Source organism: Petaurus breviceps, unplaced genomic scaffold, assembly GCF_028583685.1.
Source record: "Petaurus breviceps papuanus isolate PSGF00001 unplaced genomic scaffold, PetGlider_PUasm1.0 90686, whole genome shotgun sequence".
In the NCBI taxonomy this organism is placed as follows: domain Eukaryota; kingdom Metazoa; phylum Chordata; class Mammalia; order Diprotodontia; family Petauridae; genus Petaurus; species Petaurus breviceps.
Window position 1 is genome coordinate 96,296 of NW_027187309.1, and position 18,613 is coordinate 114,908.

An 18,613-nucleotide genomic window follows, 5' to 3' on the forward strand; every position below is an offset into this window, starting at 1 on the left:
TTACAATCCTTAGCTGCTTAGCCCAGCCTTACCTTTTATGGTAATCCTCTATCTGCTTAATAGAGACATAATTTCAGGGTCATTTAATCATTTTATTAATAATGCCAGCATCTCTAGTAATAAAAGGATGGTCATTTGGCCATCTCTCTCTCTTAGACCAAAGACAATCTTGTGTGAGCTTATTTGCCCATCTGAAGAGGGGTGTTACTGAAGGTGTCAGTGAACTATGATTGGTTAATAATGAGAGAATGACTATTAAGAGGGGCTGAACCTATTCAAATGAACTTTGATTATGGCATTTACTTCTAAGTTACTCCCAGCCTTGGGCAATCTATTCCAAGAATTTATCCCCACCCAAACCTGAGTAGAGCACAATGGCTTCCTCTCCTGAATGAAGTCTGAACAAGATTGTGAAGAAAGTTCAATTTTATTATCAGTAATGACCTTCAAGAGACTGAACTTTTGAAATCAGGGCTTTAGAAACGAGGCAGAAACTCAGGGTCTTCTCAAATCATTGATTATGAATAATCATTTCTCTCAACATGTTAAATCCCCTGGTAGAGTGTGAGTTTCTTAGGGTTAGTTGGCTAATCATCAAAGAAAATGTTAAGCACCTGATACATGCCAGGTACAACAGTAAGCATTGGGGATGTAAAGAAAGGCAGAAGACACCCCTTGCCCTCAAGGAGCTCACAATCCCATAGTGAGGGACACAACAAGCAAACAAATGTGGGCAAAATAGATTTGAAGTCTAGAGACCTGAGTTTGAGTTCCGGCTTTGTTTCTTCTGCAAAATGAGCATAATAATAAAGGCATACCAGTATTGGCTTCTTCACATAGTAGTCCCAAAGAGTGTTTTGTAAGCAGTGAAGAGCTCTAGAAATATGAATTACTAATGTAATGGTGGGGTTTTAACCCTATACCAATCAATCAGCAAGATTAAGTATTAAGGAACTTTCCTATAACCTTATCAAAATGTGTAGGCAAGCTCTTAATTCAATCTGAAAGGGCAGTTAGATTCTGGGCAGTTGGGTGAAAGGCAGAACACCCTGTAACTGACCATCAAGTCATACTTCTAGACAGCTAGTTGGATCAGTAGATAGAACACGAGGCCTAGAGTCAAGAAGACCTGAGTTCAAATGTAGCCTCAAGCACTTACTAGTTGTGTAACCCTGGTCAAGTCATAGAATAGCTCTCTGCCTCAGTTTCTTCATGTGTAAAATGGGGATAATGATACCTGCCTTCCAGGGCTATTGTGAGTCTCAAATGAGATGGTAATCTGAAAGTGTTTAGCACAGTGCCTTGCCCATAATAGGAACTATATAAATATTATTATTATTATTAAAATGAGCAAGTTGGGCTAGATGGCTTTTGAGGTTCTATCTATCCTTAAATCTATGATCCTATGATTCCCAGGCTCAAAATGAATTTGTCCTCAGGAATCTGGCCTTCCTTAAAGGTAACTGTTGCTATTTCATGATATGGTAGAACCATCTCAAAGGATTCTGAGTCAGATCACCTCTAATCCAAGTGTAGGCATTTATTGAGATTGATGCCCTTCATGGAGTGAGCTAAATTCCAGGAGGAACTTGCAACTTCAGAGAAAAAAAGATAGATTTTGTAGGTTGAAGACATAGCAGAAATTATGAATATTAAAAAGGCAGGAGTGTCTTGTTAAGGGATTGGGTAATAGGGGAGGGATCCCAGCCTCAGTGGAACAGTGCATGCTTACCCACATTGCATACAGAAAAACCCATCTGGGAGGATTAGTATGAATGATAATGACATTATAATAAGTCTCTCTACATCATAAATTAATCTAACGGACAGCTTTTGCTATTACTGTGCAGGTGCATACTTAGGGAAAGTCCCCTTCATTTTAGGGCCCACGTCTTTTATGGGCATCCTGGTGGTGCTGCTTTCTGATTGGCTGAGTATTTTAGTCCTGAGACTAGATGGATGTGGTTGTGGTTGAGTACATGGACACACCTGCTGTTTCTGTGGGAAATATGAGGAATGGGTCTGGGGCAGTGGCTGACTAGAAGCAGTGACTGGGATCACATCACATGGACATGCCTGCTGTTCTGTGAGAAATAATGAGTTCATGGACACACCTGCTGTCCTAGTGAGCAGTGAAGAATATATGAAGAAGTTAGGATATTGAGTGGGGGACTGAAACGGAGGGACATCATGGCTAGGTAGGAGCAGTGGGCCTGCTGTTAATTGGGGCCTATAAGGAATTTAGAGTATTGGGGCTAGGGGCAGCTTTATCAGGATTCCATTAACTTCATCCTTCAAATGTAAAGAAATCATTGGGGGGAACTGTTCTGATTTTTACTCACCAACAGGAACTTGTAAAAGCAGAACTGGGATGCAGAGATGTGACAAAAGCCATAAAATATGTGAGGGAGAGGGAGGTCTTTGCAGAGGAGGTTACAGATGATTCTCTGGCATTTTCTCTGACTGTCCCTCTTGCCTAGAACACTATCTCTCCTCTGTTCTGTCCACTGATCTCCTTGGCTTCCTTTAAGTCCCAACTGAAATACTTTTACTGGAATGGAAGCCTTTCCTAATCCATCTCAATTCTATTGCCCTCCTTCTGTTAATTATTTACTATTTTTCCTGTGTGTAGCTTGTTTTGTATATATTTTAGCATGTTTTATCTCCCAATAGATTGTGAGCTACTTGAGGGCAGGAACTATTATTTGCCTCTTTTTGTATTCCCACCACTTAGCACCATGCCTGGAATAAAGTAGGTGCTTGAGAGATGTTTATTGACTGATCAATTCTTCAGGGAGAGATAGAAAAGGTGGGTGAAGAGTGAGTTTAAGCTTTTAAGGGAACTAATGGAAATTATCAAGCCTGAGAAATGCAAAGTACTTTTTAGTAGCTAACTACAACCTCATAGGAAGACTTAATTCAATACTTAGTCTATATTCCAGAGGGAAAATGAGAAAAAGGTTTCATATCACAAGGACATCTGTTGTCAGAGTAGTGGGCCAGGAGTTTTAGCATATTCATTAACATAACAAGTACACCCAGGGCCAACTGGTACAGTAAGCTTCCCTTCCAAAGAGCAATCAATAGTAAGCAATATTCACTTTATCTCAAAGAAGGAGGAAAGATGGCATTTTGACTTTACAAAAGGAAAATGTAGCAATAATTCAGTTGCAGAAGCAGATGTGAACTGTTAGCCAATTGAAGACAAGCAGCCACCAACTTGTCTGTCAAACGGCCTTCTATAACAAACCTGCTGAATTGAGTGAGATTTTACTTGTTTTTCTCTACCAAAAAAAATTACCTGGCCAGGATATAACAGAACAGAAATGGATGATAAAGTGTTAATCTCCAAAATCAGTAAGGGAAATGATAAGAGAGCACCTTTGATGAGCTCTGATCTCAAGGCGCCAATGAACTACAGCCCAGAGTACTGAAAGTTCTAATAGATTTGATTGCTGAACCGGTGCCAGTAACCTGTGAAAGATCATCAGCAATATGGAGAAATGGAGAAGGGTCAACTTTGTTCCCATTTTCAAACAGGAGAAAAGAGGAGACTGCAAACTACAGAGCAGTGGGGTTGATTTTGATTTCTGGCAAAATTCTAGAATTCTAGTATGTGTTATTGAATAGATGATCAGTGAACAGCTCTAAAAGAGATGGCAAACAAACCTGAGTTCCTTTTTAAACAGGGTTGCTCGATGCGTGTGTGTGTGTATGTGTGTATGTGTGTGTGAGTGAGAGAGAGAGAGAGAGAGAGAGAGAGAGAGAGAAGTCTAGAAAACAGAAATCTTGAGGATACTCTGGGTGTGTTTGAAAAGAGCACTGGTTATACAGTCAGAGAATCTGGTTTCAGATCCCACCCAAGATTTGTGTGACCTTGAGCAAATAATTTAATCTTGCTGGGCCTCAGTTCCCTCAAATGTAAAATGAGGGATTTGGACTTTATACTACATTCCAGCTCTAGATCTATGATCCTTTAAGTTTTTAAAAGGCCATCAAATGAAAGAAGTAACGTGGTTTGAGGGGGTTTCAGGGACCCCTCAAGAACGAGAGTACTCCAAGGTCATCTGGAATGAATTCACAGACTTAAGTATTCTTTTAAGTCAAATTGGCAAAGGTTTCTTTTTATGCTTTTCGGCAGACAAAAGTTCTTAAGGAACCTGTGACCTTAGAGAGGTACAGTTAAAATTTATATAGGATAAACTATAGTAAAACATGTGCCAACTATGCTAACCAGGTGATGTAGGTGGGATTAGGGAGTGCTTAAGGAGTAGTCAGTTTTTAAAGGAACACGTACTTTTTGTGTCTACTGGGAAAGGGTTTTACCCAGAGTTCACCAGGAGGTGGGGTGGGCGGCACAGGAAGGTATGGGTTTTAAGCCTGCTACATCACTAAGTTAAGTCACAAAGTTAACTAGCAGTCAGGGCCAACTGAGGATTGCCCAATCTACCACCAATCAATGTCTTCTTTGACAAGACAGATGTAGGGAGTATACACGTCAGTCTAGGATACACATAATGAGAAGTCCAGGATGCATATGAGGTATAGATAGTTGGTATAGATAGTCCATTGGGTACTGAATATCTTTATGAGCTAGTACAAAGTCAGTTCAAACTAATAATTCCTACAGAGAAATAAGTGTTTTGTAGGGGCCCACTCATGAGTAATTGTTAGGCATAATATCCGTGCACTGGGGAGAAACTGGCCAGGTATAGTGTTTTGAGGCTAAGGAGAAATGTGATCTTGGAATTGGGGTCCAAACACAGGCACCTCCTCAGAAGGATTATATATATATATGTATGTATGTATGTATGTATGTATATATATATATGTTTATCAGAAAAAAATATTATTTCTGCTTGGCCCTGTTGAGGTTTAGGGGTGCTGGGGCACCCCTAAATAGTGACACAGTTCCTGCCCAAATGAACTTAATCCAAATCTTCTTTCAGCCAAAGACAAGGTTTCTTAGAACACCAGTCAGGGTGAGCGTAATTCTAAAAAATCCACCATACTGGCCAGACTTTTAAGGAACCTAAGAACTGGCCAGATTCTTAAGGAATCTGAGCCTTGGCTAGATTCTTAAAGAGTCTGAGCATTTGTGACAGTTGTATAGACAAGTGGGCCAGACTGAATCTGAACACTTTAATGGAGGCAAAATGGATCTTATATACTGAAAACTATGGGGAAAAAAGAAAGGGTTTAGATGGAATTAAGGGAATGGAGTTCTAGGGTGCGACCAGGTACAGACAATGAAAGGGCAGTTAATTAACTGGAAAAGGCCAGTTACCCTAGGTAAACACCAGGGACCTGGGCTATGTGGGAAAATCCAGGGCTTTTCCTTTATGTGATCCATATCCCAAAGACATGGTCTTTTCCTTTTAGGGGTTCAGATCTCAGCCCCATCATGTAAAACTAGGAGCAGTAGGCAGATTAGATTTGTTGAAAAGAAAAAAAAATTAACAATAATTAGTGCTGTTAAAAAATTGAATAGGCTGCCTCAGGTAGTATTGGGCTGTACCTCACTAAAATCCTTCCAAAAAAATTCCAACCCTGGTTGACCCTTTGTCTAATATGTCTGTCACATAAGAGATTCTCAGTTAGTTTGGACTAGTTGTCCTTCCAAATCCTTTGCAACTATGAGATTCTTTGATGCTATAAAAATCCAAAAGACTGTGACTTTGTTTTCTTTGATGTAGAATACTACTACTTCCTTTAACTAAATTTATCCCTTACCACTAAAATAGAACCCTGTAATTTATAGTCTCCAGTTATCAAGGTAGGGAGGGAGAGGTTGGAGTTTCAGTGTTGTCTTGGCCTATTCCTATTAGAGACCTCTCTGTGCTGTTGAAGAACTTCAAAGGCTAAGCCTCCCCACTTTTCCCTATGCATGTTCCCATGATTGATAAACTCATTGATTGTCAAAATAGGAATAGTCCTTAGATACCAACTTAACTTAACCTGGGGTCCATGGATATATTTCAGGGAGCCTATTAACTTGGATAGGGAAAAAAATTTATACTTTATTTTTACCATCCTCTAATGAAAATTTAGCAGTTCCTTTAATTATTCTGAGTTTTCTACAAGGCTGCCAGAGGGGTCTATGACCAAAAAAAAAAAGTTAACCCAAGATGTATACCCCTTCAGTTTTACATGAGTCAGTCTAGACTCAGAAAGGGAAATTTACCTTTACTAAGGGATCACAAAGCTATGGAGTCAGAATTTGAACACAGGTCTTTTCAATTCAAATAGCTTAGAAACTTTTTACTATTCAGAGAGACTCCTTCCCCAAAATTTCTTTATTGTCCCCAATAAAGGTAAACATTAATATACCCAGGCTACTTTCTCATGGATTATACAAAACACCCTTTAAGATTTAAGTCTGAGCCTTCATAAATATCAAAATTTTTGGTACTCTGGCATTTAAATGTTACAGCAACATATTAGCATTTTGTAAATACATAATTCATTGTTTTATAATTTGTATTTCTTTATTGAATAGCTTTACATCCTGTTTTCTTTTTCTTTTAAAGCTCTTGCAGCTAATTGCGAAATCTCAGTTAACTTCATTAAGCGGAGCAGCACAAAAAAATTACTTTAACATTTTGGACAAAATCGTTCAAAAGGGTAAGAATGATTGGTATGTTAGTGTTCGAGCTCATAATCAAAAAACTTTTTCTGTGATATAATTTTTTTATGTTTATACTGCTTATATCAGTTGTTAAAGTGAGAGTTGTATTAGAAATTTTACATAAATCTTTTCATTCTAAATGTTTCATGTTTTTCTATTTATGGCATTTGTATCAAGCAAAGTGTTCTGATAATAAGAAAAGTGACTTGTTCCCTAAATTTTGGAGATGTTTTACCTCCTATAGATAGCTCCTTATTAATGCTCTAACAAGGAAAAATAATCAACTCCATCAGTTTTTCAATTTAACACATTAAGAAAATCCAGAAATTTGTTTAGGTAGCAGATACTCCTGAGATCAATTAGTAAATTCTTTGTCAGGTAATGGCTATACAATATGTAAGTATGTCCATGTAAATATCTCTTGGTAAATGCACATAATGGGGCAGCTAGATGGCTTAGTGGATAGAGCACTGGGCATGGAGTCAGGAAGGCCCGCGTTCAGATATGACCTTAGATACTTACTAGATGTGTGATCCTGGGCAAGTCACTTACTCTTGATTTGCCTTAATCCACTGGAGAAGAAAATGGCAAACTCCTCCAGCATGTTTGCCAAGAACCCCTTGGACAGTGTGGGCCATGAGGTAATGAAGAGCCAGATACGAATTGAATGACCGAACAAGTGTACATATGCAAAAATCTGTGACTAAAAGCATATATGACATTTAATGTTACGTTGTTTTCCATTCATAATGTTGAAGTCACTATTAATTAATATATTGAAATACTATATTGCTTTTTTAGAAAATTTGTAAAAATTCTCCCTAAACTACTCCACCTCTCCCTCAAAAAATAACTTACACTAGGCAATCATGAAAACTATCATATTTTATTCCCATGTGATGTTTTCTTAGAAGCAGTGTGCCTTCAGAATTGTGGTAAAATTTGAAAAATTTTAAATTGATGATTACCTCCAGCACTAACTCTTACACTGTCTGTTTTTTCCAGTTCTGGATGACCAGCAAAATCCTCGCCTCATCAAAGATCTTCTTCAGGATCTGAGTTCAACACTTTGTATTCTTATTAGGGGAGTAGGAAAATCTGTTTTAATTGGAAATATCAACATTTGGATTTGCAGGTTAGAAACCATACTTACCTGGCAACAACAACTGCAAAACCTTCAGATGAACAAGGTATGTATGTGTATGGTTTTTTTTTTGTCTTCACTGTACAACATATATTTAATTATACCAGCAGTTTACAGAATGCTTTATAAACACTTGAAAGAGCCACCATGGCTGTTGGATTAGAAATCAAAGGACCTGGATTCAAACTCTACTCATCTTTACTGTCTGGGAGATCTTAGGCAGGTCACCCTCAGTTTCCTCCTTTTTAAAATGAAAGGGTTGAACTCCATGGTTTCTAAGGTGCACTTCTCAATCAAAATCCATGATTTTTGATCCTATGATTCTATACTTTATTTAATTTGTTCTAACATTACAATTACGGATTCCATATTATTAATGCTTACATGTATCCCAAAAATCAGTCAATGACAGTTCTAGATTTTGAACAAAACTTGCTTTGCTAATCTTACCAGTTACAGATTTTAAGATGAATTAGGGTGAGATGAAACCTTAAATATTTCACTAGATCTTACTGGAAATATAGCAGGAATGGTAATTATACAATGGGTCTGAGTCCTTATGTGATTAGGAGGTAAATTAATTTAGGTAATTTTTCCATACCTTTCAGAAAGCACAATGTACTAACAGCAGTCCTTTATTATTTAGTTTGTATACCATCTAGCCCTTAAGTTCTTTATTTTCCCTTCTTATCTGAAAATTAATTCAGATCAATTGTATTTATTGCTTCCAAGCAATTATGCTAACTCATTTTCTGAAGCAGAATTGGCAAATAGATAATTTTGATGTTCTATCCCTTTCTGTTCAGTTACTGTGCACTTATTTAGTACCTATTGTAGACTAGCTGACCTCTGAAATTTTTCCATCTCTGAGATTCTGTGATTTTGAAAAGCTCCCTGGACTATTGTGGTCCTTTGCTTCTGTGTGGCATCCTGCCCACTCAAGGTTGCTAGCTTGCCTACTAGTATAATTGAAGAGCTTTTGCATTTTACTCTTCAGGTACATTCTTTCCCTAAGGCTCCATTATTCTCCCTACTGCTTAGAAAGACACATTAAACGTTTTTTCCTCTCTACATTCTGGAAGGTCCTTGCACCCTAACCAAGAATCTCCCTTGTAACATCCCTGATGAGCCATGTAAGCCTCCCATTGAGAACCTCCTGTGATGGAGGTCTCACTGCATCCTAAGGCAGTATATTCCCCTTCTGGACAGTTCTAATAACCAGGAAGTTTTCCATTATATCGTCTAAATCATCCTTTTTAGCTTTGTCTTTTTGGGACCGAGCAAAACAAATGTAATCTCTATTCTCTGTGACTGTCCGCAGATACTTGAAAGAAAGTTACCACATTCTCCTTGCCCCCAGGCTTGTCTGTCCTTACATTAAATATCCCCCATTCCTTCAGTTGATCCCCCTATTGCTTGGCTTCTAGTCCTCATATCATCATGACTATTCTTCTCTGTATTTCTTCTAACTTATCAGTTTCCTTCCAAAAACATAAGAGTATAGAGTGGGAGCTAGGAGGAACCACAGAAGCCATATAATGCCCCCTCATTTTAATGATTAAGAAATTTAGACCAGCCCTGTAGTCAGGAGGACCTGAGTTCAAATCCGGCCTCAGACACTTAACACAAAACTAGCCGTATGACCTTGGGCAAATTACTTAACCCCAACTGCCCTGCCTTCCCACCTCCAAAAAAAAAATTTTTTTTTAAATGTAGGATTAAGGTTAAACAGGTAGTTAGTGGTAGAGCTATGGTTTGAGTCTAAATTCTGGTTTCAAATCCACAGTTCTTTCCATAACACCCCACTGTCTCACTAAAATAAATATATGCTGATTATGAAAAAATACAGTTGAGATTATCAGCTTCCTCATTCTAGATACCATTCTTAAAAATAACAGACTTAAGTTGATGATAGGATTTTTCAAAATTTGTTTGTTTGCCATGTCTCACTACTGACTTAATGAGTTCACAGTTTACTAAAACTCTGTCTCTGGAACATGAACTACTGCTTAGGAATACTGACCTCATCAAGTTGATTTTTTGGAACCCGAATTACAGAATTTTAGAGTTGAATGAGACCTAGTCTTTCCCATGCCCAGAGGAAATCCACGTTATAATGTAGCCAACCTATTACAGTTAACCTCTGTTTGAAGATGTCCAAAGTCTTCGCTAAACCATTCGATTCTGGGATGGCTCTGTTAGAAAGATTTTTCTTTCTCTTTAATATCAAGCCTAAATTTGCCCTTTGGAAAATTTCACCTGTTGTTCCTAGTTTTGTCATCTGGGGCCAAAGAGAACAAGTCTGATGCCTTCTCCATATGATAGTCCTTCTATGTGAATATTTGTATCATATCCTCACAAACCTTTGCTTCTCCAAGCTAAACTGGCATCCTTAATTATCCACCAATTCTCATATTGTATGAACTCAGAGATTTCACTCTCCTGGTTTCCCTACTGTAGATGCTCCTCAGTTTATCAGTGTCCTCCCTGAACACAATAGTTCAGAAGTAGTCTGCCCAGAGTAGTATCCTGAGGGACTGTCACCTCCTTATTCCTGGAATTGAGGCCTTTCTTACTGGAGCTCAAGATCAAATAAATATTATCATACTGCTGACGTGATAAATTCACAAACCACAAAACTCTCTAGATCTTTTTCAGACAAATTGCTATCCAGCCATGTCTCCCACATCTTATAGTTCTGAGGCTGATTTCTTTAACCCAAGCCTAAGACTTGCATTATTCACCACTGAATATCATCTTACTAGATTCAACCCAGTGTTCTAACCTGTCAATCATTTTGGATTCTGACTGTGACACACAGTTTCTTAACTATCCCTTCTAGCTTTGTATCATTTGAAAATTTTATAAACAAGCCATGAATACTTCTTTACCCAGGTCTTTGATAAGAAATGTCAGGTAGCATGAGGCCAGTTTCCTGGGGAACTACCCTGGAAACTTTTTTCCAAATTGATATTAAACCATTAATGACAATTATATATATATATATATATATATATATATATATATATATATATGTCTTTATATGAGGGTATGCGGGCATATGAATACATATGTGAATGTGTGTATATACATTTACAGGTATACATAGATAGAGGGCACGGGACCAATTTAACAGGAAGGGATGATACTTAAAAGGTGAAATTAAGAGGTGAGAGGAATATAATGAGAGGAGATGGGGAGAGACAGAGTGGGGCAAATTATCTCATACAGAAGAGGCAAGGGAAAATGGTTACAATAGAGGGGAAGAATAGGAAGGCAAAAGGGAATAGGTCAACCTTATTCCTATTGAATCTGGCTTGAGAAGGGAGGGAAATACACACTAAATAGGGGATCTCACCCTCCAGGAGAATAGGGGGGAAGGGGATGTGAGGGGGGATGATGGAAGGGAGGGCAGGCTGGCAGGGAGGGAAGTTGGAAGCACCCACTTTTGCAAAGGGACAGGATCAAAGTAGAGAATAGAACAAGTGGGAGGTGGGATAGGAGGGAGGGAAAAATAGTCAGTCTATAAGATATATTCATGTGAGAAAACTTGTACAACAGAGAAAGGAAGCTTGATGGAGAATATTTGTATGAATATCATTGTAGGGAAAATCAGAAGCAATTTTATTATCCAAGTAGTGATACTGCAGAGACATGAACAGAAAGAAGAAATAGATAAGGAGTTTTGGAAATAGATCATAAGTGTGATTCAGAGGCATAATTATAGAGAGGGGCTTCAATTATCCAGTCATCTCCTAGAGCTTACTTTCTACTTACCCAACAGAGAAGTAAACAAAACAAAATGCATGAATAAAACATATATACTGGCAAAATTTATGGATATAGATCTAGCTGACCATGTCTAGGGAAAAGAGGAAAAAGTGAGAACATAGGTACTGTGGTTTTCCCAGACATTTTCCAGATGAATGAAATGTTCTTGTCCAGGCCCCAGAGATCATTCTTATACCCACTGTTAGCTACTACATGAAGGCTAGTGGCCATATATTAGCTTAAGGGGTAGCAATAACAACTAATAACTTCTTGACTTTCCTTAATGATAATCTCGTCCATCCAAAGGTGAAAGAGACAACAAAAGGGAATTCAATTTTGAGTCTGATTCTCACCAGGGAAAAACTGTTTGTTACAGTGGAAATGCTGGGAATCCTAGAGGAAAGTGATCATTTCCCCTAATTTGTGATAGAAGAAAAATAGCCAGGCAGAGTTTGACATGCACTGGATTAAATAGAGCATATTGCAGACAGTTCAGAGGCTGGATAAGTAGGAGGCTGTGAACTAAAATTTTTTAGGTAAAGATAGCCCAAGAGGTAAATGGGAGTTGACTGAAGAAATCAGTGTGGTTGCACAGGGATCCCACCCACATCTACCCCCATATGTATATATGTATGTATGTGTGTATGTGTATATATATATATATGTAGATACACATTTATAGCTATCTGTATACACATAGAAAGATACGTAAATGTGTATATGTTGTATATATGATGGAATCAAGGGCAGGTAACAGAGAAAGAATATAAGAGCTTTCCATGCTGTTATAAAAATTGAGCTGAGAGCACTAAAACTCAGAATTAATCAAAACTGTAACATGGTGCTGAGTGAAAAAAAAAAGGTTTTATTTATTTTGGTATTTTTTAAGTTATATTGGGGAAAATACTAAGATTTAAAAAATAGAATTACAGCTTGGAGTGTATAGGAAAAGGATAACTCAAGAGTGAGAGAAGAGATAAATGCTTATAAGGTTCTTACGTTTTTTCTGCTAAGAAAGTCGATAACTAGACTGGAAATGAAAGAACAGCGAACAGGGAATTGGTATATTGGATGGATAAGAACATAGTGAGGAAGCACCAAGCTGCTCGTGATGAGTATTTCGATTGACCCAGATGACCCACATTACTGGGAACTGCAAGTACCAGCAAATGTTATTGCTATCATGATATCTGAAAGATCAAGAACAGAAAAGACTACAAAGGACTGAAAAAAGGCTAATTTTGCCATGGTTAAAAAAAAGTAGAGTGGAATTTTCAGAATATAGACCAGTGAACTTTGAATTCTGAGAAACTTCTAAAACATCATTAAAGAGATGGTTAATGAAAATCTGGCTTCAAAAAGTCAGCATCATGTCTTCCTCAAAAATAGGTCATGCCAAACAATGTTTATTTCTCTTTTTGAAAGAATTACTAAACTAGTCAATCAGGGCACTGTGTAGCAAAGCATTTCATAAAGTAGCTCAATGTTATTCTTGGGTTAAAGATGGAGAGATGTGGATTAAACTAAAGTACAGTTGATAATTCAAAATCAGTTCAGTGACCATGCTCAGAGTCATTGTGAAAGGTTCAATTTTAGTTTGGCAGAATATGTTCAGTGTAGTGCTATAAGGAATTAATACTTGGCTCTGTACTCTTTTACATTTTCAATGATTTACTTTATTAGTGATTTGAATATAAAGGCATAGATGGCATGCTCATCTGATTTGCAGATGACAAAAAGATAACATTGGATGACAGTCAAGATCCAAAAAGGTGTTGATAGGCTCAAATACTGAACCATATCTAATGAGATAAAATTCAGTAGGGATAAATGTAGTCTTACTGCACTGAGGAAGTCAACTTCACAAGTACAAGACGGTTAGATAACAGCTTGAAAAATTATTTAGAGGCTTCAAAAAAAGTTCATGTGATGTTGGTCTGCATTAAATCAACCTTAGCCTACACGAATCCTTATTCCTGGTGATAGTGTCTCTGTACCACACTCTGGTCAAACCACACCCAGAATATCATGTTCTGCCTGGTTGTCCAAAAGTGAAATAGGCTCCCTTTGGTGGTAGTAGATTCCCTTTCAATGAAGGTTGTGAAGCTGAAGGCGGAGGGCCACTTGCTGGCTATGGCATTCCCTTTCATGAGGTCATAGAATCATAGTTCTAGACTGGGATTCAAGCATGTGGCATTCAGCCCTAAATCCAGCATTCTTTCTGCTGCACACCTCCTAACCTCTAAGTTGTTCTTGTCACACCCTCTTCAAGTTCATTTCTTCTGATAGCCTCCTGTTTAAAAAATTTCATTATTTCCATGACATGGAGTGTGGATTTCTTAATGTCTTTATGATTGCTCTCACCAGTCCTTATCTTGCATTTTTTTTCCTGGTTCATATTACTGACAGTAAGAAAGTGGATGAAAGCATATCTGGCCTTGGCATTTCTGCATTGCTTTATCACAAAGCTTGTATTTTCTGTACCCATTACCACCATTTTCCATGTTCTTTTTTATTTTCATATGCTTTTATGAGTTACTCTAAGGATTTTTACTTCCCCTGTGAATGCTAGTTGAAACCAGTGATAAAAGCTCATTCACAGTGTCCAATGATTCAGCTGCATTATGTAGCTTCTAAAGTAAGCCAACCAAATTAGCCTGAGACTGCTTAATATAATAAGTCATGGTCTTTCAACCTGCTGGTCTAATGCTGAATTGGTGCCTTATGTTTATTCATAGCCAATTTTAAGGTAATATCAGAAGTCAGAGAGTGGAATGATAATGGCCGAGGGCTTCCACAGATCATTGATAGTCTGAAGTACAGGACCATTTCTTGAAATTAAATTCAGCTTGGCCTCATAGAATATGGTTGCTTATTTCCAACTCCTAACACTTTTTAAAGATTTTCATGCATTATTCTAACAAAAGAGATCTTAGCAACCTTACAAAAAATCTTTCTCAAATTTTAATCTACCAGAAATACATAGAATATAATTATAGATTGGTAAGTCTATAAAAGGAGCAGCAACCTCCCTTCCAATTATCTTAATTAAACATTGCTTCCATCTGACAATTCTGTGAGACTTGGTCCTACCAGTTCATTTGCTTGAAGTAAAATTTAGTTTGCCAGCTTGGGACAGAGGGTGGGAAATCTACTGCTTCTTAGTATGCATTTTTTTTTAGCTGTAATTGAGCCATTAGTAGATTAACCATTTTTTTAAAAATCTTCTTTTGACAGAAATACTCTCCATCTCTAGCCAGCTACCCTTTTCTTCTTAAAAATTTCCCACAAACATGTTAATTTTGAGAAGCTCTTTAGTGGTAGCATTGTAAAAGTAAAAAGGAGCTGCATACTTTCATAGCTCTGAGATTTAATCACTTTTAAAAATTGATCCTTTACATATCTGCCCTATTTTCTGTCAGTCACTGTAGCAGTCTTTATTCTTAATCCATAAAGCAGCCATCTAAAACTTTCTCTGACTATCCATCACACACATTTCCTCTTTCAAGACAGGCCGTGCTTGCCTTCTCAAATTAGCAATGTAGTAGTTAGTTCTGAGACCTCAGAGGAAAAAAATACCCAAAGCTCCCTTAAGTCTTCTGGGAAGTAGGTAAGGCATAAATACTGACTAAATAAAGAAAAAAAAAGTTCCCCAGCAGCGATCAGGTCTTCAATCTGGCTCAAACAGCTTCATTTTGCTTTGGAGATGTCTTTGTTCTTCTTCATAGATGAAAGGTTTGAAAATCCTTTAAAAAGAAGTTCTGGTACTTTATTGTATTTAGAAAATCCAGGATGGCAGCTGTGTGGATAGTTAGTGGTTTGATTAGAACCCTGTAGTTCCTCCAAATATTTGAAGTGATTCCTGTGAAAAGATCCGTGTGTATATCCTGACACATGGAAAACTCACTCATTAGATTAACTATGCCTATTTGTCTAAAGCATTGTTTTGTGAAGTTGAGTAGTATCATTCTATGAAAGTGTGAAGCTTCAAGTCCCCTTCTTCCCCTAAAACACTCTGTGATTTTTTTCCACAAAGATAGAATTAGTGTGCTGCCACTTACCAGTTCTGTGATTCTCTATGAATCTTACACTGTAATTGAAAACATATTAATGATTTTTATTTTGAAGGATATCTATATAAATTCCTGCTTGATTTTTATCATCACAATAACTTGAGATAGGCGGAGCCATTATTATCACTATGTGACTTAATTTGTCATTTTGGTAAAGGTAGGAAAGGAACCCTGTTCTCTTTACTTAGCTATATCTTCTTTCCACCTGGCTTTCTGGCCTGCCTTAAGAAAGTTTCTCATTTCAGCAACCAAATTTTTTATAATAGAAATTCTCTTCTATTAGTGTAGGGAAGATGGGAGCACCCATTTAAAATTACCTTTAATTCTGGTATTTGTGGAAAGGCTATTAGATGGAGATAATTTTACATGCACATTATCTTTTGTACATCCTGCCTTATGTGTGCTGCCACTGCTGAACAGTAAGTATAAAGTTGCTAGTTGCATCCCTGTATGTATGCTTAGATGTTTCCATTACTACTGAGAAGATAACCCATGTATTTTCTGAATAACCCATATAATCACTTTATATTTGTATAAACTATGCAATTTTATTCAGACTTTTCAGATTTTATAAATTTTAATTAACCAAGTACTTATTGAGCAATTAAAAACTGCAAGGCAAACATTGATAATTATACATTTATGAAGTACACATATTGTTTTAAAAATAGGTGCCAATGTTAGTAGCTTTTATTTATATATCTCTGTTTTTAGAATATTATCATTTGTTTCATTATTTTCCCAGCATACCTTCTAGTTATTCTACTTGCTGTAACTTTTTTAGGGGCCAAGGACAAGAAAACCAGAAGGTCAGCAATGAAGCAAATTGTACCTTCCACTCACTTGAGCTGGCTTGGCTAGGCCCAGAAGTCAAGCTCTTGGGGCTATGCCATAGTCCAGAGAGCTTCCCAACTTATTTCTCATTAGGTCAGATCTTAGGGTATAGATTCACGTTTGTCAGCAGTATTCACTGAATGATTCCTATGTAAAATTGTCCCATGCCTATAGGAGTTCTCAAGTGAAACAAGAGACAGCCCCTATCTTAACAATTGCAACTTAAAGGGAAAAGCATCCATGTATTAAAAAAACACCATAAATAAGTGTAGAACACTAATGCAAACACTACTTAAGGAAGGATATAGGAAGTAATATTCTTTTTTACATTCCTACATTTGTCTTATAGTAAATATAGTAGTAATTAGAAGTTCTTTCAATGATAACTAAGGTTTCTATTTTGATACAGTAGTTCAGGTTTGGTTTCATTGGACCCATGGGATAACCCCAGAAACTTGAGCCCCTGAACTGACCCTGGAATTAAATGCAGCCTTCCTGTAGAGCTCCTTATAAGGGAACATATGCTCAGCTTTTCTAGTTTATATAATCACATTACTTTTCTAATAGTTTTCATTTTTGTTCTAGAAGTTGTAAATATAGGTGTTTTCTTTCAATAACTCTTAAGTGTTAAGATTCTCTGGTTTATACTTTCTAAATTCCTACACAAGCTCCCATCCAGAAATACTGTGTTAGCTAAGGATGGGAAGCATTTGATACTTTTCTTCACCAGATTTTAGTAGAATTCTTCTCAAAATGACAACTATTTCATAGCTACACATAGAATCATGGCTACATGACATGTACATGTGTGCATATGTATGTGTGTGTTTTAGAATCTGGAAGATCTCATGTGTCCTAAGCCCAATCCAGTGTTCTTTCTTGACTGACTGAATAGGCTCAATAAAATATTGGCATTTTCATTTATCAGCCTCTATCTTCAAACTGATTACCATCATTCTTTAGATGATTGTGAGCATCTTCCATGTTCTTCTAGTATAGTGATTTCCACCACTTAACTTCCACACTAATGCCTTATTTGAAGTGACTGTTGTTTCATGTATAATTGTAGTGTACTCCAGTTCTGGGTAATGATAATATTTTTTTCTTGAAATATTAAGTTTATATGTAAATAAAGTATGTGTCTTTTATTGCTTTTTTCAGTAAAATGCTGCCCCCTTTTTTTTTCAGCAAGTAAATAATGGCCTTACACTTAGTGATCTTCCTCTGCACATGCTGAATAATATATTATATAGATTCTCAGATGGATGGGATATTATTACTTTAGGCCAAGTGACCCCAACATTATACATGCTCAGTGAAGACAGGCAGTTATGGAAGAAACTTTGCCAGTACCATTTTGCTGAAAAACAGGTAAGATGTATATTGTAGTAGTAGTAGTAGTTTCTCTGCCTTTTTGCAATTGGAGTTAAGTAACTTGCTCAAGGTTACACGGCCAGTTATTTCTGGGTGTGGTGCTAAGTATCTGAGCCCAGATTCGATCCCACTGGGGCCAGTGCTCTTACTTGCTGAGCCACCTGGCCACCACTAAGCAATTGGGGTTAAGTTACTTGCTCAAGGTTAAACGGCCAGGTGTTCCTCTGCCTTTTGAGAAGATTATATGTAAATATACTTATTCACTCAACTGTACTCTGCAAAGCGTTTATATTACTACTATTTTAGCAAAACTAGCTATTGACATTCAAAAGCAGAATGAAGCACTTCAAGGGGTAGTGGGATTTCTTCTGATAGAGGTCTTCAAGCAAAGGTAGGATGTTGTGAAAGGAATTCTTGTTCAGGTAAAGTTTGAACTTGATAGCCTCAGAGGTCCCCTCCATATCTGAGATTCTGTTTATGATTGTTGCATGTTGTCTGCTCCACGTATATTTTGTAGATTGTAGAGAGATACTGTTTGATGTGGGAGAAAGAAAGCAATTCCAGAGAATAACACAATCAAGTGATGCGAGTTCTTTTTTCATTTCCTTTTTGGTGAAGGACTCTAAAAACAAATGTTGAATTTTTTTCCTTAAATTGTTAGTTCCTTTTTCCTTCACTGATGTAAGTATGGTTATACACCATTCTTCATCTTTCAGTGAGTATTTTTCTCTCAACTCTTTGCCTGTCCTACATCTTTCATCTCTCAAGAGGACTTCTTGTATCTAAATA

General features: G+C 37.2%; 1 protein-coding gene across 3 annotated transcripts in view; it reads left to right on the top strand.

Moving 5' to 3' along the window:
- The window catches only part of FBXO25 (F-box protein 25), a 110,325-nt gene that overhangs the window by 73,936 nt on the left and 17,776 nt on the right, over positions 1-18,613 (top strand). For all 3 annotated transcript variants that reach the window (XM_069065388.1, XM_069065385.1, XM_069065386.1), the window contains 3 exons: positions 6,531-6,624; positions 7,634-7,818; positions 17,639-17,821. In XM_069065388.1, coding sequence (XP_068921489.1) covers positions 6,531-6,624; positions 7,634-7,818; positions 17,639-17,821 — 462 coding nt within the window. The remainder of the gene's footprint in view (positions 1-6,530; positions 6,625-7,633; positions 7,819-17,638; positions 17,822-18,613) is intronic.